The 26,629-nt window shown below is 60.3% G+C and overlaps 2 protein-coding genes and 1 long non-coding RNA gene across 5 annotated transcripts; all 3 read right to left on the reverse strand.

The window, feature by feature from the left end:
* Nucleotides 1-1,106: 1,106 nt before the first annotated feature.
* WBP2 (WW domain binding protein 2) lies at nucleotides 1,107-8,472 on the reverse strand. Of its 3 annotated transcripts, none has more exons than XM_045837583.1 (8): nucleotides 8,344-8,472; nucleotides 6,232-6,340; nucleotides 4,736-4,871; nucleotides 3,885-3,977; nucleotides 3,060-3,194; nucleotides 2,769-2,891; nucleotides 2,236-2,312; nucleotides 1,107-2,095 (listed from the first exon to the last, which is right to left on the reverse strand). In XM_045837583.1, exons 1-8 carry the CDS (start codon nucleotides 8,400-8,402, stop codon nucleotides 2,042-2,044), a joined length of 786 nt encoding a protein of 261 aa, XP_045693539.1. In that variant the 5' UTR covers nucleotides 8,403-8,472; the 3' UTR covers nucleotides 1,107-2,041. The 3 variants fall into 3 exon arrangements, with proteins under 3 accessions (XP_045693539.1, XP_045693540.1, XP_045693541.1); XM_045837584.1 differs by lacking the exon at nucleotides 8,344-8,472 and adding an exon at nucleotides 7,919-8,098; XM_045837585.1 differs by lacking the exon at nucleotides 3,060-3,194.
* A 5,363-nt stretch (nucleotides 8,473-13,835) lies between these two features.
* LOC123817701 lies at nucleotides 13,836-16,763 on the reverse strand. Its single transcript, XR_006785479.1, has 3 exons — nucleotides 16,620-16,763; nucleotides 15,279-15,330; nucleotides 13,836-14,314 (listed from the first exon to the last, which is right to left on the reverse strand). It is a non-coding gene; the product is annotated as an uncharacterized LOC123817701 (long non-coding RNA).
* A 4,923-nt stretch (nucleotides 16,764-21,686) lies between these two features.
* Nucleotides 21,687-26,629, reverse strand: TRIM47 (tripartite motif containing 47). Its single transcript, XM_045836674.1, has 6 exons — nucleotides 25,550-26,629; nucleotides 24,212-24,307; nucleotides 23,754-23,984; nucleotides 23,383-23,581; nucleotides 22,870-22,944; nucleotides 21,687-22,596 (listed from the first exon to the last, which is right to left on the reverse strand). Exons 1-6 carry the CDS (start codon nucleotides 26,612-26,614, stop codon nucleotides 21,956-21,958), a joined length of 2,307 nt encoding a protein of 768 aa, XP_045692630.1. The 5' UTR covers nucleotides 26,615-26,629; the 3' UTR covers nucleotides 21,687-21,955.

Here is a 26,629-nt window from a genome sequence, read left to right on the forward strand (position 1 = left end):
AAGAAGGTGGATGCCCAAGGTGGAAGAAGGTGGCTGGAGGTGGACACAGGGGGCCGGTCTGCCCTCATCCCACCCTCCCACACAGCCTCTGGGAGGGCCCAGTGCCCCCAGCAGGGGGCGTCAGGGCAGGCCAGCACGGGCCCTGCCCCATCCCGCTGGGCCAGGCCGGGGACTGAGGGAAGCAGCCCTGAGTGGGTGGGCTTCTCACCCACAGACTTTCCTGAGTGGGCCCCAGACCCGGGGTGAACGTGGGCAGGGCACAGGGCGGGGCCTCCAGAGAGGTGTCGCCCTGGCGGGCAGGCAGGCAGGCAGGCAGGCAGGCAGCCAGAGGCTCAGCCTGCTCCACTCCTCAGGTGACATTCCACCCAGGTGACGGCAAGCTGCCCCAGGCAGGGGTGGCCCTCGGCCCCTGCCCGCACAAGGACGGCCAGGGGAGCGCCCCCTTCAAACGCCCTTGTCAGGGGTATAGCCTCCCCCCGGAGCTCCGGAGAGGGCCTGGCCAGGGAAGAGCCTGGCAGGCAGCGCCCGGCCTCTCTCGGGAGGGCCCCTTGGGCCAGAAGAGAAAGGACAGGGGACACGAGCGCTTGGCTTTCTCTGCGCTGATGTGGTGCCTCCCTCCGGGCCCCAGCGTGGGTGCGGGTGGGGGTGGCGGCCAGGCCTGGGCTCGGACTTTGGCTGTTTCCGAGCTCCCCCCTGGTCCCCCCTGTGAACCTGGGCACCAGGGCTCACAAAGAGGGGGGTGGGCAAGGGCATCCTGCAGGGGCCGGCCTGGCCGGCTCACAAGCCTGGACATGCTGCTCGCGGCCACGCTGGCCCCGGGGCAGCCAGAGGCAGCAACTCCATGCGCAAGCCCGGCCCTGTCTCCCAGGCCTCCCATCCGGGCAGTCAGGGGCCGCACCAGGCCCACGGGGGACTCAGTGGGTGGGCACAGTTGCTGAGTAACGGCCAGGGAACGGACACTGGAGAGGCCTGAGCTCCCTGGGGCCAAGTGGGCCGTGAGAACAAGGGACCCTCACACACAGCCCAGGGAGCACTCGCCCCGCCTCCCCCCACCGCCAGCCCCCCTCCCCCGGGCTCGCCCTGCCCCCACACAGAGCCAGACACGGTCCAGTCACTTCGTTTTTACTGCTTCACACTTCCAGCAAACAAGTCAAGGTGCAAACAGGGTTTATTTCACATTAACATATATTAACTGGACTTTCTCTTTTTGGTCAAATAAATAGGGAAGTCTCTTTAAATAACCATCTCCTCACTTCGCGGCAAGTCCAGGGCACAGCGCCGACCAGGCGTGGAACGTGGGCGGGGGGCGGGGTGCAGGCCGGGTCCCAGGGGTCGGGGCCTTGGCTGGGGCCCACCCAGCAGCCTCCCGATGGCATGCTGGGGCGGACGCGCTCTCTCCGGCCGCGGGAGCCCCTCCCCGCCAGAACAGAGAGAAGGCAAAGGGAAGGAATTCCAGAGACACCAGCAGGGAAGCAGAGCGCCTGGCCCTGGCGCCACCTGGCCCCTGGAGCGGGGGTAACGGAATGACCAGGGCCAGGGCAGGGCAGGGCAGCAGGGGTGACTGGGGCTGGAGGCTGGCTAGGGACGAAATGTGGGCTGGCAGGCCGGCGTGCAGGGGACAGGGGCAGGGCTGGCGGCCGGGAGAACCAGAGGCTGAGCGTACAGTGGCTACCAAAGCAAGGGGGCCGGACTGCGGTGGAGGAGGTGGCCAGAGAGTCCCTCTGCGGGCAGAAGCTACTGGAACGAGACAGGAACACGGGGGACCCCCTGCGCTCCCGAGGAGCCCCCAGAGATGCTGACAGGAAGTTATCTGCCCAGCGGTCTGGGCTCTGAGCTAGTCTGGGCTCTGAGCTAGCGTGCGAAGCTGGAGGCGTGGCTCCGCGTCAAGGGGCCCCTCCCTTCTGTCAATGCAGTTCCTGCTGAGTGTTTTACCATCAGACCTGGAGAGAGAGCATGCTCCCCTCATTACCCTCCCCCCAGACTCGGCCCCAGGCGAGGGGAGGGAGAGAGCAATGGGAGGCGGGACGTGGGGGCGAGGGGTCTACTGGGTCTTCTTGTCTTCAGGGGGGTAGTAAGGAGGCGGCGGCGGCTGGCTCTACAAAGGAAGAAAACGAGGTTCACGTTAGAAGGTTAGAAGGAGCCGGGGTCTCCCCGGTCCCCGAATCCCAGCCACCCGTGGCCACCCCGCTCACATGCCCACGCAAGTCCCACTGGCGGCACCCCCCCCCCACTCACCATGGGCATGTAGACGTTGTGTGGGTTGCCAGGGTCGTAGTAAGCGCTGGCAGCTGCTTCTGCGGCCTTGGCCTCGGCTGCAACGGCAAACACGTCAGGGCTAAGCCTCCCCAGGGCTGCTCCCGGCCCAGTGAGCCAGCCCCCCACCGCCCAGGGCAGCTGGTGTTGAGACCCAGTTCTCTTGAGAAGACAGCATCACTGCCTCCCTGGCACTCACCATGGGGCCACCCTGTGCTCTCCTGTCACCTCTAGTCCTCACCACAACCACGCCAGGGGCGCGGTTACCACCTGCCGGCAGCGGCGGAGGTACAGAGGGGCCCTTCCTGGTGCCAGGGCACACCGGAGCAGCTAAGAGCAGAACGCTGGAACCCTAGCTCCTCGCCCTGAGCCCATCGCACAGTCGGTCCCCAGGCCAGGGGGCATGCACCATCTGGGGCTCGTAGCCGGCCTCTGGTCGCTCTCTGCGACCCTCCGTGCTGCCGCGGGGACAGGGCTGGTCTCCCAGGACCGCTAGGAGCCTGAGGTCTCCTCACCTGCAGGGGTGGCGGGGACTGCAGGCCCACTGACCGGCGGCTCCATGGGTCCGGGGTAGGGCGGCGGCGGGGGGTGCACGTACCCCATGGCCCCGTCCATCATGGGTGGTCCAGGGTAGAACTCTGCTCGGCGAGAGAGGGACGGGACCCGGTGAGCAGCCCGGCCTCCCCGGCCCCTCTGTCAGCCCTGCGGCAGGTCACAGCCCGCGGCTCCCCTCTGCACCGCCCTGGCCGGGGTGGGGCTGGTTAGTGGGCGGGGCGCGGCGTGGGCAGCGAAAGACACACACTCACCAGGCGGGGGCGGTGGGTAGGGGTAGCCAGGAGGGCAGGGGTACATCCCGTTGGCGACGGGCGGGGGAAAGACATAGGCCCCGCTGGGCAGGTAGGAGTACCCGTAGGCTCCAGTGGGGGCTTCGCCTCGGGAGGCTACAAGTACAGGGGAGAGAGAAGTGAGCGCCTCGGCCTGGGGCTGGGGAGAGGGCGGCCCCGCCCGGCGCGGGGAGCCACTGGGTGCCGGGGCGTGCACGTGCACAGCAGACCTGCCTCACCCCACCCCGCCCTGCTCCCCGCCCACGCCTGAGCTGGCCTCGGTCGGAAGGAGGGGAAGGAGGGGAAGGAGGGGCAGGAGGGGAGGGGCCGGGATGGGGAGAGAGGTCGGAGTGGGAACAGGGTGGAGGGATGGAACCGGGTGGAGGGAGGGCTGGGGGCGGAGGGGGCGGAGGCTCAGAGACGGGGTAAAGAACGGGGCTGGGGGAGGCTGGGCGAGGTGAGGGGCCCCGCTGTGCACGTCTCCGGGCGATTTAAAATGGCCGCCTAAGGGGGGCTCAACTGTTGGGCATCTTGTTTTTATGCGGCCACAGTCAAGTGTCCTTGGGGCCAAACAGCTTCGTCAAAATGCCCTTTCCTGCTGCAGGTGGGGACCCCAGCCTGCCTGTGTCAGGCACAGGACAGAGTGACGCTAACCCCGGCTTCCTGCCCAGCTCCCAGCCCCGGTCAGCCCAGGGCCCAGAGACTTACCTCTTCAGAGCTTCAAAACACAACGAAAAGGAAACAAACTCAAATGAACAAAAAGCCACACACGATGGCCTCAGCCCCCAAGTTCTAGAGCCTCTTTACCTTGCGACGCCACCTGCAGCATCCGCTGTCCGAACTCGATGGCGCCCCCTGCCGCGAAGGTCAGCTTGTAGGAAGCAGAGCCCTCCCAGCCGCCTGGAAGGGACAGCACAGTGACAGCTCAGGAGAGAGGGCCGTCTGCCCTCCCCAGGTCCCTGTCCGCGCCGCCCGGGAGGCTGTGGGGAGGGGCTGGCTCCACAGCATCTCGGCTGGACTGGATGCTGGCCTCCATGCCAGCGCCAGGAGGCTGCCTGCTGCAAAGTGGGGGCGTCTCCTTCCCGGAACGAGCTGGTCCCCCCACTCGGCACTGTGAGTGCGTCTGCACCAGGGCCCCCAAGCAACAAGGCGTCCCGGGAGCAGGTACAGTCGGCGACCACCAACACTCAAGTTCAGAGCGCATCTCAGCCCGAGGGGGCCTAGGGGTGGCCCCCGGCCCCTGCAGCTCTGAGCTCCTGGGGCTGGCAGGGTGTGAGGGGCAGAGTCTGCCACCAAGCAGGGCCTCCTGGGCATCACAGAGGGGCGGCTGGCTCCTCCTGGCTCCAGGGAAAGGCCCTTCCCAGACCCTGACCCAGTTCCCACCCACCCCTCAGACCTGGACCCGCCGCCCAGCAAGGCGGGAGAGCTGCCCCTGCAGCGCCAGCACCCCCCGCCCCCCGCCCAGGTCTTGTCAACCAAAGGCCACCTCTGCGCCACAGCTGGCAGCCCCGGTGTTAGTTGTGGAAGCTGGTTCACACCCAGGGAGAGGACAGGCTGGGATGACAAGGGACCCAACAGGCACCCCCAGGGCAGCGGTCGGAGCTGCCCCACAGCCCCTCCCCCGAAGCCCCGTCGGCGCAGCCGCAGCCCGCACCCACCTCCGGCCTCTGCCTTCACCGTCCCCTTGATGTAGTTCGCGCCGAACACGGGCTGCTTGATCTCGCAGTCCTTCATCAGGTAGAACGGCATCATGAAGGACTGCATCGCGTCCTTCCCCTTGGACAGGAAGATGACCTGCCGGGAGAGGGGACGAGCACCATCAGCGGCCGAACCCCGGCCCCCAGCCCTGGCCCCCCTTCCTGTGGGTGAGGAGCCCACGCCAGTGCTGGGCGGGCAGCCCGAGCCAGGGTCTGGCAGCCAGAGCTCTCTCTGCTCCAGACAGTGGTGGAGGGAGCTCTTTAAAGAGAAGGCCTCACACGGGGAGGCCAGATGTGCGCAGAGAAAACCAGTGTGCTGCTCCCAGACAGCACGAGGACAGACGGCTCTGCCGCTCCAGCGGTGGCGAGGGGGTGACGGATGTGCACAGGCGGGCAGAGCTAGGGCAGAGGGGCAGGCCCAGGGCAGGGGGACTCCTGAAGGGAGCAGTGCAGCCGAGCCCGGCAGAGCTGACGGCGAAGATGCGGCAGGGGTGTCGGGGCTGGGACTCGGGGGCCGTCGTGACCTTCCCTCCGACTCACTGCCCAAACTGCAAGAGTCTCCCACCCGCGCCTGCAGAGCCTTCTGTTTCCAACCCACAACTCCGGTGACTGAAGACGCCACCTGACCCATCAGAAGTGGGTGTCACTAGCCCTGGCTGGTGTGGCTCAGTGGATTGAGTGTGGGCTGCAAACCAAAGGGTCGCCAGTTCCATTCCCAGTCAGGGCACATGCCTGGGTTGTGGGCCAGGTCCCCAGTGGGGGCCACATGAAAGGAAACCACACATTGATGTTTCTCTCTCCCTCTCTTTCTCTTTTCCTTCCCCTCTCTCTGAAAATAAATAAATAAAACCTGAAAAAAAAAAAAGAAACGGGTGTTGAGCCTCTCCCTCCTCCACTAAATCCTGGTGACTAATATTGGAAGATCTCTTCCTCTTCCACCCATTCAAGTCGAACTCCTGGGTATCGACAGATTCTCTTCCAAGAATGTGCATCTGCGTTTCTCTGGAAGTCTCTCGGCAGCTGCCTGGGTGACCTGAGGCAAGAACCACCGTGCAGACCGGCACTTCTCGCTCAGCGGGGTTCCGCCGGGCTCTCTGCCCGGTCCCGAGGCCGTGGCCGCGCTCCCGTTCGCCACGTTCGCCACTCTGGGTGTGCAAAAGGCCTCGCAGGCTGCCCTCAGAGAAACCAAACTAACAGCAGCCTTCCCCTCCAGGCCCAGGTCTGCCCAGCAGCTGCACCCACACACAGAGACTTTGCAGTTCTGCGACTTGCACGGATTCACTGCCCGGTGCTCCGTTCGGCTGTGCGGACTGCCCGGCGGTTCTGGAACCCAGAAGCGTGTGGCAGAGGAACACTCAGAGTGAGGAATGAACACACACCTGGGTCACAGGCCACCAGACTCACCAGGCTGAGGCTGACCTCAGCCTGCCAAACCACCCTCGTGCTGCGCCACTCACCCGGTAGGGGGTAAGGTAGACGGTGCCCTTCTTGGTCCCTTTGAAAGCCTCGGGCACGTTCTTCATGTCGTTGAACGTAAGTTCCACATGGTCATAGGACATGAGGATGCTGCAGGGAGGAGAGGAAAGTCCCCGATGAGACTGTCTGCAGCCATGACCTGTTACCCGGGGACCGGACTCTGCAGGTGCGCAGGTCCCCAGCGCGTCATCCCTTTAACAGTTCCAACACTGCTGCCACGAACCCTCACTGCAGCCGTGCGACAGCCGGGAAACTTGGGGTTCTACAGAATTTCCCCAAACCCCACTACGCAACCCGAGTGGCCAGCACGGCAGAAGAGCCCCGGGGAGCCCCAGGGCTCTCCAAGCCGGTCGGATTCTCTGCGTTAACCCTCCCACTTTCTTCTGAGTCCTTATGACACGCGTTGTTTTTGTCAGTTCGTTGTTCAATCCCGTCGCCTACCCAGTACATGAGCGCTGACTTCAGCATCCCTTTACACTGGGATTCCTAAGCGGGGACCCTGCACACACATTTTCCTGGGAAAACCTACAGCTCTCGTCGCTCTCAAAGGGGTTCACGACTTGAAGAGTAGGGTTGACTGTTTTACAGGTGAGATAGTAAACGCTAATTTAAACTTCCACTGCTGTAACCACGTGTTCTTCAGCGATGAGGCTGAGGCACTTACTTCCTGAAACAAGGCACACCGTTCCTTAGCCACACTGAGCCCTAGGCCAGGTAGGAGGCCCCACGGGACACATACAGTCCCGTCCCAGAAAAGTCTCACTGAGACAGTGAGAGAAACAGTCCCGGGAGATGTTACTGAATGGCATCAAAAGTGTGTCAGGCCAGGGACTGGCGGGCACGCAGCGGCTCCACTGGGCGCAACGGGAGGTTTCTCCAATTGTAAGATAACGAAGTGGGTCTCAGTTCAGTGGTGCCTTTGTCTTCTCCTCCTCCCCCCAATCACGACTCTTTCTCACCAGGGAGGGGTCACGGGAAGGGGACTGGTGTCAGACAAGAAGGACAGCGCAGAGGAAAGAGGCCGTTACCGGGAACAGGATGGTCTGGAGAACTCTGGGCAGGTAAGACGGAGGGAAAGCTGGCATTTTTGGGCCAGGGACTCCGGCGTTCTCCTGACTCACCAAGCACTCCCGAGCGACAGGCACTGGGCTAGGTCCAGGCTACAAGGCTCTGAGCCCACCAAGTCTCCTCTGAGGCCTCAGGTTGCTCCTGCACTCCTGCCTTCAAGAAGAGCTCCAGGCTCAGCATGGCTCAGCCAGAGCCGCCTGGTCTGATTCTCAGCGCCCGGGGAGCAAGGAGAGAGGGAAGCCATCCAAGGAACCCAGATGTTGGAGGAGGGGCAGAATTAACTGCCGGGGTGGGGTGGGGGGGTTGGTAGAAAGCATCTTGAAGTTGGGAGGCCTCCGTTGCAGGGAGTTACCCAAGCCAACAGGAGAAAGAGGCAAAAACGGACCTTTGTATGGACGGACACGGTGGCAGGAGACGTGTCTCTTGACAGGCATTATCTATGTAAGTTCACCTCTGGCCTATTTTTCACCCGAGCGGTTCTGGAATATGCTAGAAGGCTATTGATTCTGGAGTAAAGATTCCTTTCCTGGAACCCCGTCTCTATTACTTTCCCTACATACAAAGTGTGTCCACTAATCGCATCTAACCCACAGGACTTACGTATTAAAGGCAGGAAAGGAGCAGTGCCTGACGTAGTAACATGTCGGTAGTAACATAGTAAACGTCCAGTAAACGGCAGTTATTCTTGTCTAAGGCTTTTCCCATCACGAAAGTCACCGATTCCGGGAAAGGGCTTAAGAACTACCCCTAGACCCCACTTGCTTCCAAAAAACCCCGAACCCGCTCAGCCGCCCCAACCCCATCGCACAGCTGATCGTGACTCTCGGCCCCTCCCTCCCCGCCCGCGACCCACCCACCTTCCTCCAGCCCCGCCTCCGCCGTCCCCCCCACCCCCAAACACCGCACCCCATCAATTTCCACTCCTGGCCGAGTTACTCCCCAGAGCCCACCGCCCAACGTCCACACTCTTCACACTCTTGTCGCCCTCCCTTCGATCCTCCAGGATCCTTTCGCAGTGTTTTCACCTCTCGGTGTTGTTGACGATCACTCCGCCGCCCTCCGAGTGATTCTTGTTGAGCGCCATAGTCTCTCGAAAAGGGGTCCCGAGACTCGTAACGCAGTACGCTTGCGCCCCTCTGCGGCCCGCCCCTAGTGGCGTCGTTCGTATTAGGATCAGCCAATCACAGCTCTCGAACGGAGGCTGGCCCAACCACATGACCTCCGAGCATCACGTGGTAAGGCTTTACTCCCTCTCCCCCTCGTTTCGCCGGCATCACAAACAAGTTGAAGACTACAATTCCCAGAAGGCAATGCTCCCACCACCTCGCATATGCTAATCAAGATGCATTCTGGAACTTGTAGTCTTTCAGACTATAGGCCTGGAGCGACTCTAGCTGGCATCACTAATGCTCATGTACAGTCCCCACCTAGTCTTGAGAGCTACTGGAATAAACAGTTGGCCATATCACAGGGGATTAATCACAAAAGCCCTGATGGTGTAAAATGAGGACTGTAACTTAAACCTGCTGTGTGGAAAAACCTTACGGGGACATCCCACTCAATGAACATTTTACGTGACTTCACCCCCACTCTGGTACAGTAGGGGTGAGCCACATTCAGGGGTGTCCAACCTGTGGCCTGCGGCCTCATGCAGCTCAGGATGGCTGTGGATGCAGCCCGACATAAAGTCGTAAGTTTACTTTAAAAATTATAAGATTTTTGGCCCTGGCTGGTGTAGCTCAGTGGATTGAGTGCAGGCTGCGAACCAAACCATTGCAGGTTCAATTCCCAGTCAGGGCACATGGCCTGGGTTGCAGGCCAGGTCCCCAGTGGGGGCCACGAGAGGCAACCACACATTGATGTTTTTCTCTCTCTCTTTCTCTCTCCCTTCACCTCTCTAAAAAACTAAATAAATAAAATATTTAAAAAATTATGAGATTTTTTTGGTGTGTGATTATGTGTAGGAATGAATTTAATGCGTGGTCCAAGAGAACTCTTCTTCCAGTGTGGCACAGAGATGCCAAAAGGTTGGACACCCCCTCTGGAGTGCAAGGCCCAGTCTGTTTCAGGCGGTGATGGGTTAGCTGGCAGGCAGATTAGAGTCAGGAAAAACTGTCACCCCCTTTATGACGTCAAACCCAGACCCTCACAGGTCTCGAGAATCTCCCAGTTCCCCCACCAATTTACTGTCCCCTGGTGCGCCCCAACCTCACTGCCTGCTCCACCACAGCTGGCCTCGAGGTGGCGCTGCTCCTCTACAATGTTCTGGCTTCGCAGTCCAATTAGCTCCCCAGTGGCCGGGCTGGAAGATTTAAACAAGACTGAACAAAATTAGGCACAGTGTGGGACTGGCAGCTTACAGAATAGGGCTGACTTATCTTGTAACCCCGCACTGGGTGACCCCCATTGGGCATATGTAGTTAGGTAAACTCCTCCCACCTCCCAGGGGGATGTTTAAGGGGGGATGTGAGCATCTCACTCCCCACATGGTGGTGCTGGTGCATCATTAATCTTAGGACTCAGAGTTTGATTTGAGATAAGCCACTGATTTACTGACAGCTGGTGGCCAACCTCCGCGTGCACCTACTTGCCTTAATCCTGTGAGTGATATATCCTAGATGAAGGATCACAAACTAGAAAGATTATTAAACAGATAACAACCTCATGTGAGTCTCGTGCAAACCCAGGTCGCACCTGGCAGGACAATTGCAGTGAAGTTGTGTGCAGCCAACTCGATGAACTCTGCCCCAGATGGTCAGATGACTTTTCACACGTGAAACCTATGCAGCCATTGAAAACAATGAAGTGAATTTCCATGTGCTGAAATGGAAAGATTGCCAGGGCTTCTTACACACAGAATGATGCATAAAAAATAGGGTCTAGCCCGGCTTGTGTGGCTCAGTTGGTTGGGTGTCATTCCGCCAGGCAAGGGGTCTCCAGTCTGATGGGTTTGTCCATGAGTCGGGGCACATACAGAAAGCAACTGATAGATGTTTCTCTCTCACACAAATGTTTCTTTCCCTCTCTCTCTCTCCCTCTCCTCTAAAAACAAATAAATAAAATCTTTATTAAAAATAGGATCTAGAGCTAAACTTTCTGGAAAGATCCGCTTTGGCATTATCCCACTGAGGCATGGGTCTTGAAATTGGGGTTGGCTGTGGCTTGGTGTGAAGTGTGTACTCTTGTACACTGTTTATTGTGCACATTTAAAAAATTTTTTTAATTTATTTTATTTTTTTAACATATTTTCCAGGGCAACTTTCTGCCACTTTATGTATTTTATTTATTTATTTTTAGAGAGGGAAGGGAGGGAGAAAGAGAGAGAGAAAAACATCAATGTGCGGTTGCTGGGGGCCGTGGACTGCAACTCAGGTATGTGCCCTGACTGGGAATCGAACCTGTGATGCTTTGGTTCACAGCCCGAGCTCAATCCACTGAGCTACACCAGCCAGGGCTTTTTTTTTTTTTTTTAATAAGAATTTGAGCCAAACTGACAACAGGCTAGGGAGCAAGATCTCAAATGCTCTACTCTGCACATTTTAAATAATAATTTCAGAAAGAAAGAAAACCAATCTGGTCATGGGTACGTAAGAACAGCAGCTGTAAGGACCATGAAAAGGAAGGTGGGACAACACTCCAGTCCCACCAATCCCCTTGCCAAACTTGGTTGGTGGCAGAGGTAAAAGCAGATTTTGTGGAGCCTGAAGCTTTTACAATTTTGGAGGCTCTGCTGAAGACCTTGTGAACCATTGGCTGGTGGCACCAATTCAACACCAACAGGAACCCCCAATGTGGGGAAGAAAATGTTATTCAGTGCGAAACAGCTCAGTAGTGAACAGCACAGCTGTGAAAACAAGAATGGCTGTGAGGTGACCCTGGGGCCAGGCTCCTCTTTAGCCAGACAGCGGACAGCTCTGCATAGGCCTGCTCTGGGCTACACTGGGCTGCTCCGACACAGACATTCAGTGTTCCAGTTCCAGCCAGGGGACCCGACTTTCAAAGGCAAAGTCCTTGCCCCTGCTCCCTGGTTGGCCCATGTCATGCAAATGAGGACTCCAAATCCTCACAGTTTGATTGGTCCAAAAGGCACTGTCCTGATTGGTCAGAATGGAGCTGCTCTGATGTAGATAGAGCTGTGCCAGTTCCAATTGGATGGAGAAAGCCTCAGTCCTATTGGTTGGGAAAGAATTCCATGACCTCCTTTATAAGGGCTGGCTCAGGTGGTAGGAACGTAGTGCAGGTTTCTTCCTGAAGCATGGTTTGCCCAAGAGGTCCCCTGTGTATAGACATGGCTGCTAGGTTCTGTTTTTTTTGTTTGTTTGTTTTTTCATTTAATCTCAGTTAGCCACCAGGAGCCCTTTTTAGTAGATATCTTCTTTCTCCGGGCCCACAGACTAACAGACACAATCAAGAGTACACAGTGCTGTGGCCGCACTGAGGTCCCCTGACAGGAAGGGAGAAGTGATAAAGAGGAAGTCAGAGAGGAGAGCGATAGCGGGCCTACTGATTACTTACAAGGCCAACTTCGGCAAATCTTGTGAAAACATGGTTAGGGCTGCTCCCAGCATCCACACCGAATGGCTCAAGGGCAGTTGGTGGCTGAACCGAGTCTGCGGCTCAAGTCCCTGTCTGGGCCCCAGGCTCAGCACTCAGTCCTCTCCTGCCTTCTAGGTTCTGCCTGTTTCCAGAAACGGTCCCTTTTCATTGAACTGTACTCGCTCCTGTTCTCCAGAGCCAAGTATCCTGAGCAGTGTGCTAAGTAGGGGTGTGGCCATGCTGGAGACGCACTGCTCCCCTCACCCCAGGACAGCCAGGTAGTGTCCAAGGCGAGAGGGCCCTGGACCCTCTTGACCCCCAAGAAGCTTCATCTCTTTCCCCCAGTGAGCAGAACAAATATTATTTGTGCCGAACAGATAATCATTTTCTCCTTCTCCTCCTCCTCCTCCTTCTTCCCCCCTTTGCCTCCTCTTCCTCCCCTCCCCTCCCCCTCCTGCTCCTCCTCCTCCTCCTAGGGGAAAGGAGGGAGAAAGAGGGAGAGAAATATCAGTGTGTGGTTGCCTCTCACACGCCCCCTACTGAGGACCCCGCCCACAACCCAGGCATGTGCCCTGACTGGGAAATCAAATACACATGAATGTATATTTATCAGTGCAACCGAAAGAGTAAAAACCTGTTTGGGACTGAAAGAGTAAAAGTCAGCTTAGGCTGAGGCCCTGGCCAGGTAGCTCAGTTGGTTAGAGCATCATGCCAATGCACCAAGGTGGTGGGTTCGATCCCATTTCAGGGCACACACAAGAATCAACCTTTGAATGCATCAATAAGTGGAACAACAACAAATCTCTCTCTCTCTCTCTCAAATCAATCAATAAATAACAATTCTTTTAAGATTTTATTTATTTATTTTTAGAGAGGAAAGGGAGGGAGAGAGAGAGAGAGAGAAACATCAATGTGCGGTTGCTGGGGGCCGTGGCCTGCAACCCAGGCATGTGCCCTGACTGGGAATCGAACCTGCGATGCTTTGGTTCGCAGCCCACGCTCAATCCACTGAGCTACGCCAGCCAGGAATAAATAACAATTCTTTAAAAATCACCTTGGACTGAAGCATGAAGACTGCCTGCAGTCAATACGGGTAGGAGGCGAGGTGCTGGTGAAGCCCACAGCAGAGCTACAGGGACCCGCTTTCTCCCAAGGTCGTGCAGCAGCTGTCACAGGTTATGACGACCCCCGCCTCGGCAACTGCTGCCTTCTCACCAGAGATACCCCCAGACAGGCTTTGCAGCTCTGAACTATCGGTGCAATGCCCAATGCCAAGCCCCTCGCCTCGTGACAGTACCCAATCCCTAGTTCATCCCAGCTGCCTGTAGTCCCTGCTCAGAGACGGCAGCCCCTCCACAACCGACTGCAGGTCCTGGCTTCCCGTAGACCCCCCTCAGAATCCTCCAGAACCCAAGCCTGACAAGAACTGCTCCCCCCCTCCCCCTGGTGCGCGGCAGGGCGCCTTGGGATGACCCTGGAGGCTGCATCTGCTGACGGCGATGAGGCTTTACTAAAACAACCCTCCTGGAACGCACCTACTGTCTCTGTATGTTGCACAAGGAGGTATCGCTGTCCCATTAGGCACGAGTTCACGGGAAAGTCTCGCTGTAATCTTGCATGCACAGGAAAAGGCCCCTGGTGGGCCAGCTCAGCGGTTCCCCTTAGAAGGGCCGTTTGACAGGAAAAAACTCCCAGAGAGGCCCTGTTCGGCCAGAGGTGACTGCAATGACTGCAGCGGCTGGGTGGGTTGTTGGGCGGGTGGCTGACTCATTTCCCAGAAAAACTCTTCATGCCATTAAGGTTTATCTACATTTAAATAAGATTATCTAAAATCTAAATTTAGATAATTTTATCTAAAAAATTGCTGAAGCATTTAATCATGAATGCTTTCATGATTTCCCCCCAGGAAGGAGACTGAATTGCATCAGATTTAAACAACAACAACAAAAAAAAGACTTGCCCAGACCAGGTTTGGGACAAGTTTTATTTCGTATTGTGCTCTAACAATCTCAATTCTACATTTTTGTTACTTTAAAAATTGCTAATTGTTTTGCACTGAATTGATTTGGCAACCCTCGGTTTGAAAGCCCCCACTTCCCCCTCCAGAACAAAGGCCTGCTGGCGTGGGGCTGGGGCGGGGAGAAGGGAGAAGGGAAGGAGGAGAATAGCTCCCGCTGGGCTGGGACCTGCACCCACCCAGCTCCCGGAGCTGAAGTTGTGCCCTGTTTCCGGCGCCCTGAGCGCTGTGCTAGAGGGTGTGCCTGTGATTTAGGTTGTTCTCAGCCTCTCGGGGAGGCGGGACCGTGGCTTTGCTCTTCCCGTGGTAGGAGACTCGAAAGGCTGGAGGCAGTTTTCCACCTCTGGGCCAAGAGGGGTGGCAAGACGTCTCGTCTCCACGGAGGCCTGTGGCTCCTCTAACAGTTGTTCTCAGCGCTGGCTGGACACGGCACTTTCCAGATGCTTTGAAGATACAAAGGCCCAGGCTTTTGTTTGGGGGCAAGGCCTACTGTGCGTAGCTAGGGCTGTGGGAGACCAAGGCTTGTGGGGGGCAGGCGCGGGTGGGGGGCAAAGTGGCTGGGCCTAGAGAGGGGAGGGGCGTGCTGTCCAGGGGCAGAGTTTGGAGGGTTCTCCCGCGCTAGCCCCTCGCACTCCCTGCCCCCACCTGCAATCCCCAGAGGCGGGGTGTCGGCACTGGGGCCCGAACACGGAGAACCGTGGTGTTGGTCTGTGTGAAAGGGTCCATTCAGGAGGCAGAAATGACCCCAGCTCTCTGCACAGAGAGAAGTTACTAATAAAGAATGAACACAGGTATAAAGCAGCGCATGTCACTTTCAAGTTAGATGGATAGGTAATGGACGAAGTGAAACAAATAAATTCTAAGGTGTCCAGAGGTGTACACAGCAGCCACCAGCCCTAGGGCCGGGGGACCGAAGGGCGAAGTTGGAGGAAGTATTGGGACACAGAGGCTTGGAGGAAGAGCCCTTGGGAACTACAACCCAGCCCTCGGAGGAGGGGCCGTGCCCTCTGGTGCTGGTGTCTCTGAAGGGGCTCCAGGCGCCTGGTAGTGCAAAGGCTGCTAAAATTACAAACTGCTTTTAGCTGCAGCTGAGAAACAGCGGCTGCGGAAGCAGAAGCCTTCCTGCGAGGACGGTGGAAACACCCGCAGCCCGGAGGCGGGCGGGCGGCGCGTTCTCCTCCGGCCCGGCAGCCCTCTGGCGCCCCCTGTCGGCAGAGCCTGGCAGGGAGCCGCCGGCAACGGAGAAAGGCGGCCCCCGCAAGGTCCCAGCCCCCGCACCAGGGAGCTGAATTTAGAGGGTGGGTGTCAGGGGTTGACTTGTGTCCCCCTCCCCAGATCCACATGTTGAAATCCTAACCCCAAGTACCTCCGAATGCGGCCTTATTTGGAAGTCAGGCTATTACTCACCTGATAAGATGAAGTCACCAGAGCAGGCCCTGATCCCATTGGACTGGGTGTCCTTACAAAAAAGGGAAATTTGGACAGAGCTGCACAGGAGGAACGCCATGTAAAGATGAAAGCAGAGATCTCCGAGCCAGGATCGCCAAATATTGCCAGCAAACCCCCAGGAGCTGGGGGGGGGGGGCGGGCCGGTTGTGTGTGGCCTGGAACAGACACTTCCTCCCGGCCGCGGGAAGAACCCGTCCCGCCAACACCTTAATCTCGGACTTCTGGCCTCCAGCCGGAGACAGTAAATACCTGCTGTTAGGCCACCGAGTTTGTAGTGCTTCGTTCCGACAGCCCTAGCCGGCTACTGGAGAGGGTTTGGAGCAGAAGGCCAAGTTCGGTGCAGCCCCGAAGCCTTGCTCGGCTCCGGGGAGAAAGAGGCTCAGCAACGAGGGCCAGCCGGGCTTGGACAACGGTCGTCTCCGCGGCTGCCGCGGTGGACGGGACATTTCCGTCCCGTGGGGGAGCCCTCCCGCCTTACGGAGCCGCGCAAACCCAAGATGATCATTCTGTGGAGGGCACCTGAGGTGCCTGAGGTTGAATTTCTTACCCTCTTGGCAAAGGGCAACTCATAATACATTTTGATTTAGGAAAAAGACCAAAACAAACACCTCTTATGCCTGAGGGTTATGGAACAAATTCGTGCCTAACACACCACTTTTTTTTTTTTTTTTTTTTTTCACTCAGCCAGCAGTCATCTTTCAGATGAGCCAATGAGACAGAGAAAACTTTTGGTAACCCTTAATAACTTTCTTGCCGTTCATCGGCTGCAGGTCCGTGAGCTGCGAGAACAGAGTGGCAGCTGCCAGTGGGGCGGGGGTCTTGGAGGTGGGAATTTCAGTAAGAGGAGTTCCTCGCTTCTCCATCAGGAGGCGGAGCCAGGGCCTGTCTGGGGCTGTTTGTGGTTGCTATGGAGATGAGCCCCACCCCGAGGTTCGCGGTCCAGACCTCCCTGCTGTGAAGTCCGGTTTGTAGCTGCAAGGCCCCGCTCTGAGCGGTTCCTGCTGCAGGGGTGTTTACACAGACCGGCCGGTCCGTTTCCACGGCTGTGCCTCCCGAACCCCAGAAAGCTGGAGGGGGGCAGGCCTCGCCTCTGGGGGTGTCCAGTCCCGAGGAGCCACGCCTGGACGGCACTCAGGGAAGGGGGAGCCAGGAGAGGCTCCTGGGGCCCTGGGCCCCTCCCTGCTATTTCAGGGTCCTCCGCCCCAGAGCTGGGGGTGCCCATCTCCCTGGAAAGATGCCAGGTGGGGCAGCCTCAGCCCCTCTCATCCTCTTATTTCTCTCCTTAAAGCCACTGCTCACCTGAATCACAGACTGATTTTACACTTTCCAATCCGATTGCATTGTTTCCCGGTGTGAAACCCTGCCGTGGCTTCCCGCGTTGCTCCAGAATCCCGACCGGGCTCTGTCCCTCCAGAACCGGCCTGTCCACCTCATGCCTCCTGCTCTTCCTCCTCCAGGCTGGCCCCCCCGGAGTAATCAAGCCCAGTTCCAGCCCGTGCCCACCCTTTTTGTCTTGCTAGCGCGTCCTTGGCCTTTAGACCTCGGCGGTCCTTTCGGGGAGGGCCTTCCGGGAAACGCCCCTCCCCCAGCCCTCCCAGGGCCCCCTCTCAGGGCCATTGCCTTGCTGTTTTCCCCTGGTATCTGGGAGTTTGTGTTTCATTTTGTAGTGCAGAGGACGCAGAACTTTTCCTCTATTTTTTTTAGCCTCTCCAGCTGGGACTGAGAATTAAGTTGACATAAAACACATCAACAGGAGAAAAACACAAATTTTATTTTATTTTTTAAGATTTTATTTTTAGAGAGGGAAGGGAGGGACACAGAGAGAGAGAGAGAAACATCAATGTGCAGTTGCTGGGGGGTCATGGCCTGCAACCCAGGCATGTGCCCTGACTGGGAATCGAACCTGCGACCCTTTGGTTTGCAGCCCGCACTCAATCCGCTGAGCTATGCCAGCCAGGGAAAATTTTATTTTTTCTACCAGGTCCATAGGAGCCTTCACAGGAAAATAAAGACCCCAAAAACAGTTTGGCCTCAGTGCTGACGTATTAGGTGGAAGAGTAGTAATTGTGGTAAAGAAACTAAAATATGCGAGGGGTCCCATCAAGTCTCTTTAGCGCAAAGCAGTCGCCATACCAAACTGGCGAATTTGGGGGAGGCCCCCTCGGAGCCCCTCGGGGTGCAGTTCAGGAGGCACTAGGCACGTTCACACTCTGGTGTGACCAGCACAGCCTCCTCTCCAGAACTGTATTTCTCCAAACTGCAACTCTGTCTCCATGAAACACTCACTACCCGCCTACCCCCGGCCCCCCGGCCACCTCCCTTCCACTTTCTGTTTCTCTGGGGTTTGCCTTTTCTAAGAAACTCCCGTCCGAGGAATTGCACAAGATTTGTCCTTTCGCGCCTGGCTCATTTCACGCAGCACGTGCCTTCAAGGTTCATCCGTGCGGCCGCACGTGTCAGAACTTCATTTCTTTTTAAAGCTGAACCACGTTTCATCGCACGGACAGACCACTTCGATGTGTCCATTCGTCTTTCAGTGGACATTTGGGTTGCTTCCCCCCTTTGGCGACTGTGAATTGAACATGGGTGTGCACGTGTCTCTGCGAGTCCCTGCTTCCTTGGGGCGTGTCCCCAGAGGTGGAGCGGCTGGCGTTTGCTTTTAAGAAACGCTTGCTACAGCTGCAACGACCCCATAGCCATTTGAGTGGTTCCCTGGGCCAGTGTCCTGCACTGGGTCACTGTCATTCAGTGCCCGGGTCGAAGTCCCCCCCGGTCTTAGCGGGCAGCCTGAACGGAGGCTGGGCTCCTCTGAGCCCTCGGAGAACAGATCCGGGCGTCCCCACCCCACCCCACCCCACCCCACCCCGAGGACGGACCGGTCTTCCAAGAGCTTCGATTCTACTCAGTAATTCAGAGGAATAATAACAACAGTAACACGGGGAGCTTACGCAGTGCCAGGACCCGTGCCCAGCCCTTGGCTTTCACGGTCTCATTTGCTTATCAGAACAGCGCAGTGCGGTTCTAGCCCTCCCCATTTCCCAAGTGGGCAAACTGAGGCTGAGTACCCTGCCCACAGGTGCAGAGCTGGGAGCTGGCGGCAGTGCAATATGTGGGCAACACGTTTTGATTTCAGAGCTCACTCACAAAACCATTCTTCAATTCTGGGGCAGGAAAGCTTTTTTTTTTAAGATTTTATTTATTTATTTTTAGAGAGGGAAGGGAGGGAGAAAGAGAGAGAGAGAAAAACATCAATGTGTGGTTGCTGGGGGCCGGGGCCTGCAACCCAGGCATGTGCCCTGACTGGGAATCGAACCTGCGACACTTTGGTTCGCAGCCCGCGCTCAATCCACTGAGCTACGCCAGCCAGGGAAAGCTTTTTTTTTTTTTTTAAATATATATACATATTAAAGCAAAATTGGAGACGTTATGGAGCAAGAGTCAGAATGTGAATGTCATCAGAAGCGTGGGCGTGAGCTCTGTGTGTCCCGGAGTCTGAGGGCTCTGTGAAAACAGGCCGAGGCTTCCAGGCTGGGCGAAGCCGTTGGGGACCACCCAGGGCCTCGGGCCATGCTCGCGCATCTTCCAGAAGACGTGACTGAGCAGAAAGGGAGTGCCCTGGTTCCCGACGGTGAGCGTTGGCATCCAGGGGGGATGTGTGTGTGTTGGGTGTGGAGCTAACGCGAGTACACCCCGCCGCTAAATGGGCTGTTTTCCTCCCTCGGGAAACACCCGGCAGCCGAGCCCAGCGGAGCCTCTGCAGCCCCCAGCCCCTCCCACTCGGCCCTGCCTCCCTGGCCAGCCCTCCTGCTCGGCCACAGCCTGGGTCCAGCCTCACCCCGCGCCTGGGAGGAGGGGAGGTGAAGGCAGGCACTTCAGTGAGTGTTCCTTGGGAGGAGACGGGGGAGGGGAGGAGAAGGGGGGGGAGGGCCTCTGCCTCTGTCCCCCTGGAGTGTGGGAAGGGGCTGGGAGCAGTGAGGAGGGCAGGACCCCGCAGTCCGAGGGAGGGACGCTCAAGTCCATTGCCTGGTCTGCTGTTTGGAATTCCCGAGCTCATTTTCCCACAGAAACAAAGAAACAAAGCTCAAGTGGAGGCTGGCGTCCTGCCCGGCTCCCAGGAGCCAGATTCAGCTAATAGCCACACAGCCTCAGAAGACACTTCACACCCGCCACCACTGTCTGTGACTGGCCGTGCTGCTGGCAGCTTTGGGGACCGCAGACCCTGGGGCCGCTCCGCCAAGGGCCCTGGGGGCAGTGGAAACCGGGACAGGCTGAGGACAGCTCTCACACAGGCGACGGCTGTGCTGGGCCAGAGGGTGTGCATGTGTGTGCGTGTTATGTGTGTTTAAACGTGTCTAAGCACAGAACACACCTAAGCAGGAGCACGTGCCTGGCCTCCGGCAGCCTTGGGCAGCTCCTGCCATCTCTCTGCCTCAGTTTCTTCCTCTGGAAATGGCAGTGGCAGCTTTGGACTAGATGGGGAGTTTCTAACATATTTTCTTTGTAACAGTTTCTCTTTTGTCCAAGCAATCTTGAGCAGCACCTGCCCTAACTCAAGTGTCGGCGGGGCGGTGAGCCGCCAGCCGCTGCCCCTCCCACCCGGCCAGGCTGCCCTGCCGTGGGCACCGCCTTAGAACTTCAGGTCTTCTCAGGGCACCAGACTGGATTCATACACACACAGTCCGCACACACGCAGATGTATGCACACACACACACGCACACAAGCACACAAGCACAGAAACACAGAGACGCACACACCGACCCCCCAGCTCTAGGGTTCAAGCCCATCGCGGAGAAGGGGCAGGGGTGCAGACGACACCCCCTCCCGGCTGCCGAGGATGCTGACACCTGCGGCCGGCCCACCCAGCCAGCCCCGTGCAGCTGTGCAGCCCCTGGGGTGCCAGCGCCCGCCCACCCGGAGCTGTGGAGCCGCAGTGCTGGGATTTGGGGCGGAGACGCACGAGGCCCCGTGAGTGCCGGGCACTGGAAGTCACTCTGTATGCGGGCAGCAGGGATGCTGTGGCGGCAGACTGGGCGAGTCCGCCCTGAGTCCCGCCCGGGAGGCACCCGTCCCGGCCCGTGTAGCTCCCGTTCTGTGGCGCACCAGGGCCTGCAGGGTCCGCAGCCCAAGGGATCTCTGAAAGGGAACTGTGTGTTGGGAGAGGAGGGGGGCGACAAAAAGTGGGGGACAGGAGGAAATGAGGCACTGCAGGGTGGGGGGGATCTGTGAAAGGTGGCAGGCTCCCAGCAGGTGAGGGGACTCGAGGAAGCCCCCCCACGTGTTGGCAGTCAGAGATCAGCGTCCCCCAAGGGCTCCAGCCCGGTGAGCTGGGGGCCCTCTGCTGCCACGGCAACCAAACTGTGAACACAAAAAACACCGGGAGCAAGGAGGCCCATCCCGGAAAAACAACATCCTGGCGGCAGGGGCTGAAGCAAGGCTCTGTAGGAGGTGCTATTTTTAGCGGCCAAGGCAGCCGGGCAGGACTTGTAGGGCCTTGCCCGTCTGGCCGCATAGCTCGCCCATTGTCCCCTCTGACCTTCGCTGGGCACTGAAAGGCCTCTGTCTGCCTGGTCACCCCCCTGCTGGGGCCTTCTCTGGGGTGTCCCTGGGCCATGAAGAACCAAAGGAGGATGGAGCTGGCCTGGAAACACCCCCGCCCCCCTGCAGCCTCAGGGAGCAGGTCCCTCAGGGAGCAGGTTCCCCCGAAAGCGGAATTGGGGCATCCCAGGCCATGATGGGGGTTTGGGGCAGCGCGGGGCACTGGGCCTTCCTGGGAGAGAAGCAGAGGCTCTGCTGGGGCGCCCGGCGCACAGCTGGGTGCGGAGATGCGAGGCAGACCCCAGAGGAGGCCCCCGGTCCTTGCAGTGCAGAGGTTCTGGGCTCCAGCCACACCACGCTCAGCTCGGCCGCATCCTTCACGGGCCGAGAAGGTGTGTGCGCGAAAGAAACCGTGGGTCTCAGACTTTCTTGCCCACGCCCGGGAGTCGTGCCCTGCTTCCAGGGAGGGGGGGTGATGTCCGAATTGAATCCTGGGCACCCACACCACCATGAGTTGGGTCCAGGGCGGGCTGTGCCCTTAAGGATGGAAATAGCTCGTGGGAACCAGGCCACCCAAAGCAAACACTGGGGCAGCTGGATCCCCACCGCCCCAGCCCAGGACCGAAGAGTCGGCTGCCTCCACAGGCAGGCAGGCACCCGGTTTCAGCTGCCCCTTCGTGGGCCGGGGCTCTCTCCCTTTCGACGGGACCCCTGGCGCCAGCGGCTCTGTCCCTTTCTCCTGCCTTCCAAGACCAGCTCTTGAAAGATGAGAAACACCGGGAATTCTTGGTGGGCGGAGAGAAGGATAGAAAAGGGAGTCATTCATTCGACACACGTTTATTGAGCATCTACTATGTGCCAGGCACTGTCCTAGGAACTTGGAAGAGGAGGGGTTGGGGTGGCCTGCATCTGTCCGAGCTGTGGTTCTCTCTCCCGGGAGCAAGGCCTGCAGGGGAGAAGGGCCCCGAAAGGCCCTTGAAAGGGTCTGGGGAGCCTCCTCCCTGAGAGGTGGCCGGCCAAGTGTGTGTGTGGAAGGTGGAGGCCTCTAGAAGTGGGACCGCTGGGGACGTGCGGGACTCCAAGGCCCGGGGCCCCTGCATCACCTCCTCTTCAGCACAGAGATGCAGGACTTCTTGAGGGGCCCGATCTGCAGGTGGGCGTCCACGCTCTCCAGGAAGAAGGCGGGCTTCAGCCTGGTCCTGAAGAGCCCCGCAAAGCAGGTGTCCACGTGGCTCTGGAAGGGGTCGACGGGGGAGGCCGGGGGGCCGCTCCGGCGGGCCCGGGGGGCCTTCAGCCTCCGCAGAAGGCTCACCTTGCCATCCCGCACGGCATAGAAGGCCAGGGCCCAGTCGGCGTATTCCAGGCAGATGCCCACCGTGGGCGAGAAGGGGTGTGGCAGGGGCGCCTCCAGCCCACCGAACCACACGGAGAAGCTGCGTCCGTTCCACTGCAGGCAGCAGGAGTGGGTGTTGCGGCCGAGGCGGCCTCGGTCGTAGGGTGCTTGCGGGCAGAAATCTTCAGCCATGACCCCCATGCTGACCCAGCCCTCGATGATCTCCACCTCCCAGTAGTAGGTGCCCCGGTCCAGGGCGCCCAGGCCCAGCACCTGCTCGCAGTGCATGAAGCGGGTGCGTGACTCGGGGTAGTTGATGGGACACAGCACCCTCTTCACGCCTTTGGTTCCAAACAGCTGCAGGTACTTGTCTGCCGTGTCGCTGTCCAGATCCACGATGTAGGCAACTGCGCCCGTGGGCGGGAGAGAGGCGCAGGGGCTCAGGGCGGGGCCCGGGTGGCACGTCCCCTCCCCTGGGCGCCCACCTCCCCAAACCCAGCCTCTCCCCGTCTGTGCAGCCAGCACTACTCAGCCCCACTGGGGAGCACCCCGTGAGCACACCGGGCTCACCCCATGAACGAGGGAGGGGACTCCAGGCCCTTGTGAGCCAGGGCCCAGCCCCACAGCCAGCCCTCGGAGCGCCCGGAGGGAGCGGAGGGCAGAGCCCGGGGCGTACTCACACTTGAGGAAGTAATCCCTGGGTGCCTCGCTCTCCAGGGCCCCCGTGCTGTCTGGGTCCTGGGACTCAGCATCGGCTGCAGAGAGGAGAGAGTAGGGAGCGGTCTCCCCAGCAATCCAGGACTGGGCTGCTCTGCCCCTCCCAAAGCCGTGACCCCAGCTCCCTCTTCACCCCGAATCCCCGCAGCACCCCAAGCCTCCTGGGCAGGCACACTGCCCCAACAGGGCACCCTGTGTTCACGTGCACACCTGGTCCTCGGGGTCTGTCCCCTGCTTCACCTGCCCCCCCGCCCCGCCCCGCCCCTCTGAAGCGAAAGGGTGGTCTTGGTGGCCTAAGCAAAGCCCCCTCTGCCCTGCAGGCTGCGGCCAGGGAGGCCAACTGGTCATTGCACAGCGGCGGTTCTGGCTGCGGCTGGGTTTGGGTCCCACCCTGCAGCAGACACGGTTTCCGCCCTCTGCCCCCGAGTGGGCGCCAGGCCCGGGGGAAGGGTGAGTCACTTGGAGTGGGCACCCACCGTCCTCGCTGAGCTTCGGCGGCCCGTCCTCGTCCCGGCTCAGCCCCCGCAGCTGCGCCCACTGGCTGGCGCAGGCCGCGGTCAGCGTGTCTCTCACCGCCTTCACAGCTTGGGACGACTTCGTGAAGCTGAGCTCCCTCGGGGGCCCCGGCCCGGGGCCGCAGCCCTCCTCCAGGGCCAGCCGCAGCGCCAGGAGCTCCTGTGCCGGACAGACGGACAGACGCCCGTGAAGGCCCTGCAGGCAGGCCCCGGTTGCTCCCAGCTGGGGGTGGGACAGCTCTGCGCGCCCCCCGGGGGCTGGTGTGGCCCCGAAGGCGGGGGCCCCGCTGCCTTCTCCTCCCTCTGCCCGCGCCCCCACGCCCGAGCTGCACCTGCAGGAAGCTCACGGAGTCCGCCTCGTGGACTCGACCGAGGTTGTGTCGGGCCTGGCTGAGCCTGCTGCGCTGTTCCTCCTGCCGCCGCAGGTCGCCCTGGGAGTGGCCCAGCATGGTGGCCTCCCCCTCCTCGATGAAGCTCAGCACTTGGTTCTGGAGGCCCTGCAGGGCGGCCGCAGCCTCCGCAAACAGCTGGTTCACCCTCTCCCGCTCTGCCAGGGCGGCGCTCTGCACGGGAGGACAGTGGGAGCAGGAGTGAGGGCAATGCCCGTCCCCGTTTGGGCCCCGTCCTTCCCTCTTGAGGGGACAGAGGGATCAGCGGGGGCGTGTGCCCGGCCAGGGAAGACACTCCCGCTCAGTGGCACCGGGCACTGCCCTGCGCACAGGCTGCCTCGGAGGGGGCCAGACGGCGCTGCCTGCCGCAGGGGCACGAAGGGTTAGGGCCGGGGCCTGACCTTGATGAGGGTCACTGTCCGCCGGGCCTGTGCGATGCTGGCGCCCAGCTCGTCCATGCGGTCCTCCACGGCGCTCAGCACTTTGAGCTGCTCTGCCTGTGGGTGAGAGACAGCCTTCTTCAAGTTAATGTAAAATTTTAAAAATGGAGTGGAGAGACAGAGAGAGGAAGGGGGTGGGGAGAGGGAGAGAGAGAGAGAGACTTTGATTTGGTGTTTCACCTATTTACACATTCACTGGTTAACCTTTCCATGTGCCCTGACTGGGGATCGAACCCTCAACCTGGGCACATTGGGACGACAGTCTGAGTGAACTATCCCACTGGAGCTGGCGTCCTTCTCGAACACAGCCTGGCAGAGGCCACAGCTCTGTCCTGGGATCCCAGGCCTCACCCCAGGGCCGGAGAGGGGCGGGTGGCCTGGGAGTGCCCTGTGTGCCTCGGTGGGGACTGGTCATGAGGTCCCACAATGTGCCAGAGGTGCCTGTGGGTTGTCTGTCTCCCCTTTCCACTGGGCAAGTGCAAGGTCATGTGTGGGCCTTATGTCACAGTCACTGAGAACTTCCTTCAGTGAGGAGGAGGCAGAGAATGGGGGTGGGGGGAGTGCCAGGGATCCCCAGGGCAGGAGGGCACTAAGCTGTCCTGGGGATCCCTGTCCCCAAAGACGGTGTACCCCTAATCCAGGGCTGAAAAGTGGGGATTCCAGGCAAATCCCTCGGGTCTTATGAGTCACGGCTCCAGGCAGGAGAGACGGAAAATCCCAAGGCTGAGGCGCCAAGACTGGGCTGCAGGCCAGAGGAAACTGGGGGCGGAGGTAGCAGGACTGACTGCGCTGCGCAGGCGCTCCCACCGCGGGCCGCGGACGGAACGGCTGGACAGAGCGGTCTGTGTGCGGCGCTGCACCCCGGCCACCTGCCACACCCATCTAGCTCGCGGCCTCAGCCCTGTGCAAATGTGAGCTGGGCCGGCCTGGGCCCGGCCGCCCCATCTGTCGCGCCGCGGAGGTCAGCCGCCCGGGATCCGCGGGCCTAACCCTGATTCCTCCTGCCCCAGACCCCCTCGGGCCCCGCCTGGGCTACGGGACCACCCCACCCCCACCCCCTGCCTGCCCTCCGAGTGCTTTTCGTGTTCTCACTGGGTCCTCCTTTCCCCCATCCCATCCCAAACGAAATGTCCCACAGCGAGCGGGTAACATCGTCTCAGCCGGAAGGGACAGCAAAGATCCTCAAGTTACAGGAGAAAATGAACCAGCACCGGAAGGCGGGGCGGTCCCTGACCCTCCGCCGGCCCGCAAGACCAGTCGCCCGCCCTCCGCGCCCCGCCGGCGGCGCCCGCGCCCCACCTCCTGGAGCGCGCGCTCCTGCTCCAGCGGCACGAGCTCGTGGCCTCGATGCTCCTGGGCGGCGCAGGCCTCGCACAGGCACACGCGCTCCGCGCGGCAGTAGCGCTCGAGCGGCCGCAGGTGGCGTGGGCACAGGCTCTCCTCCAGCCGGCGCAGCGGCGGCACCAGGCGGTGACCGCGCAGCGCGGGGCTGCGCTCATGAGGACCCAGGTGTGCGGGGCAGAAGGAGGCGAGGCAGGAGAGGCAGGAGAGCGCGGCGGGCAGGGCGGCGCCCTCGGGGCACGCGTCGCAGGGCACTGGATCTTCATCCGCGGGCCACGGTTCAGGCGCGCAGGGAGCCGACGGCTCTGGGGCGCTGGGCGGCGCGCTGGGTGTCGCGGGCTCCGGGGATGGAGCTGGGGATGAGGCCGGGCCGGGCTCGGGCCTTGGGCCCGAGCCCTGGCGGAGCTGCAGCAGTTCGGACAGCGTGTGGTTCTTGCGGAGCTGCAGGCCGTCGGGGAAGGGCTCCTGGCACAGTGGGCAGCGGGCGGCGCCTCCGGGTGCGCCCGCTCCACCCGCGCCGCGGTGCGGCCAGAGCGCGCCCAGGCAGGCGAGGCAGAAGTTGTGGCCGCAGGGCAGCGTCACCGGCTCCCGCAGCGCCTCCAGGCAGATGGGGCAGTTGAAGGGCCCGCTACCGTCCATGGCTCCGCGGCCGCCCCGGCACCGCCTGCTCTGCTCCTGCCTGGGAGGGACCAGACCGTTCGCGCCAGGGCGCCGCCCCCTGGGACCCCGGCCAAGGGTCCCGTCCCAGCCTGTCCTCAGCTCGGGCCGCCCCCTAGCGGCACAGGCCCGCCAGCCCGCGGGTTCTCGACACCAGGCCCCAGCTCTGACGGCGCTGAGCGGCCCCTGGGCCCAGCCTGACTCCGAAAGGCTCCTGGGGGGCGGGCGCTGCTGCAAGGTGTGCGTGAGAGAGGGCGGAGGGCAGAGAATGCGAGGGGGAACATGCTGGAAGGAAGCTGGGAAGGAGTGCAGCCCTCCGTTACCGCTCCAAGCCTCCCCCCGGCACGGGCTAGCCCACTGTGTCATGCCGGCACCTTCGTC

Source organism: Phyllostomus hastatus, unplaced genomic scaffold, assembly GCF_019186645.2.
Source record: "Phyllostomus hastatus isolate PE091 unplaced genomic scaffold, TTU_PhHast_1.1 phas_contig_210, whole genome shotgun sequence".
In the NCBI taxonomy this organism is placed as follows: Eukaryota; Metazoa; Chordata; class Mammalia; order Chiroptera; family Phyllostomidae; genus Phyllostomus; species Phyllostomus hastatus.

Excerpts from the sequence above, each read along its gene's own strand:
- WBP2 (XM_045837583.1), bottom strand. The coding sequence starts at position 8,402 with ATGGCGCTCAACAAGAATCACTCGGAGGGCGGCGGAGTGATCGTCAAC. Across the intron at positions 6,341-8,343 it reads ATCGTCAACAACACCGAGAG|CATCCTCATGTCCTATGACC; the intron begins GTGAAAACACTG and ends TCCTCCCTGCAG. Across the intron at positions 3,978-4,735 it reads GGTGAAGGCAGAGGCCGGAG|GCGGCTGGGAGGGCTCTGCT; the intron begins GTGGGTGCGGGC and ends TGTCCCTTCCAG.
- TRIM47 (XM_045836674.1), bottom strand. The coding sequence starts at position 26,614 with ATGACACAGTGGGCTAGCCCGTGCCGGGGGGAGGCTTGGAGCGGTAAC. Across the intron at positions 24,308-25,549 it reads AGGAGCGCGCGCTCCAGGAG|GCAGAGCAGCTCAAAGTGCT; the intron begins GTGGGGCGCGGG and ends TCTCACCCACAG. Across the intron at positions 22,597-22,869 it reads CAGGGATTACTTCCTCAAGT|TTGCCTACATCGTGGATCTG; the intron begins GTGAGTACGCCC and ends CCACGGGCGCAG.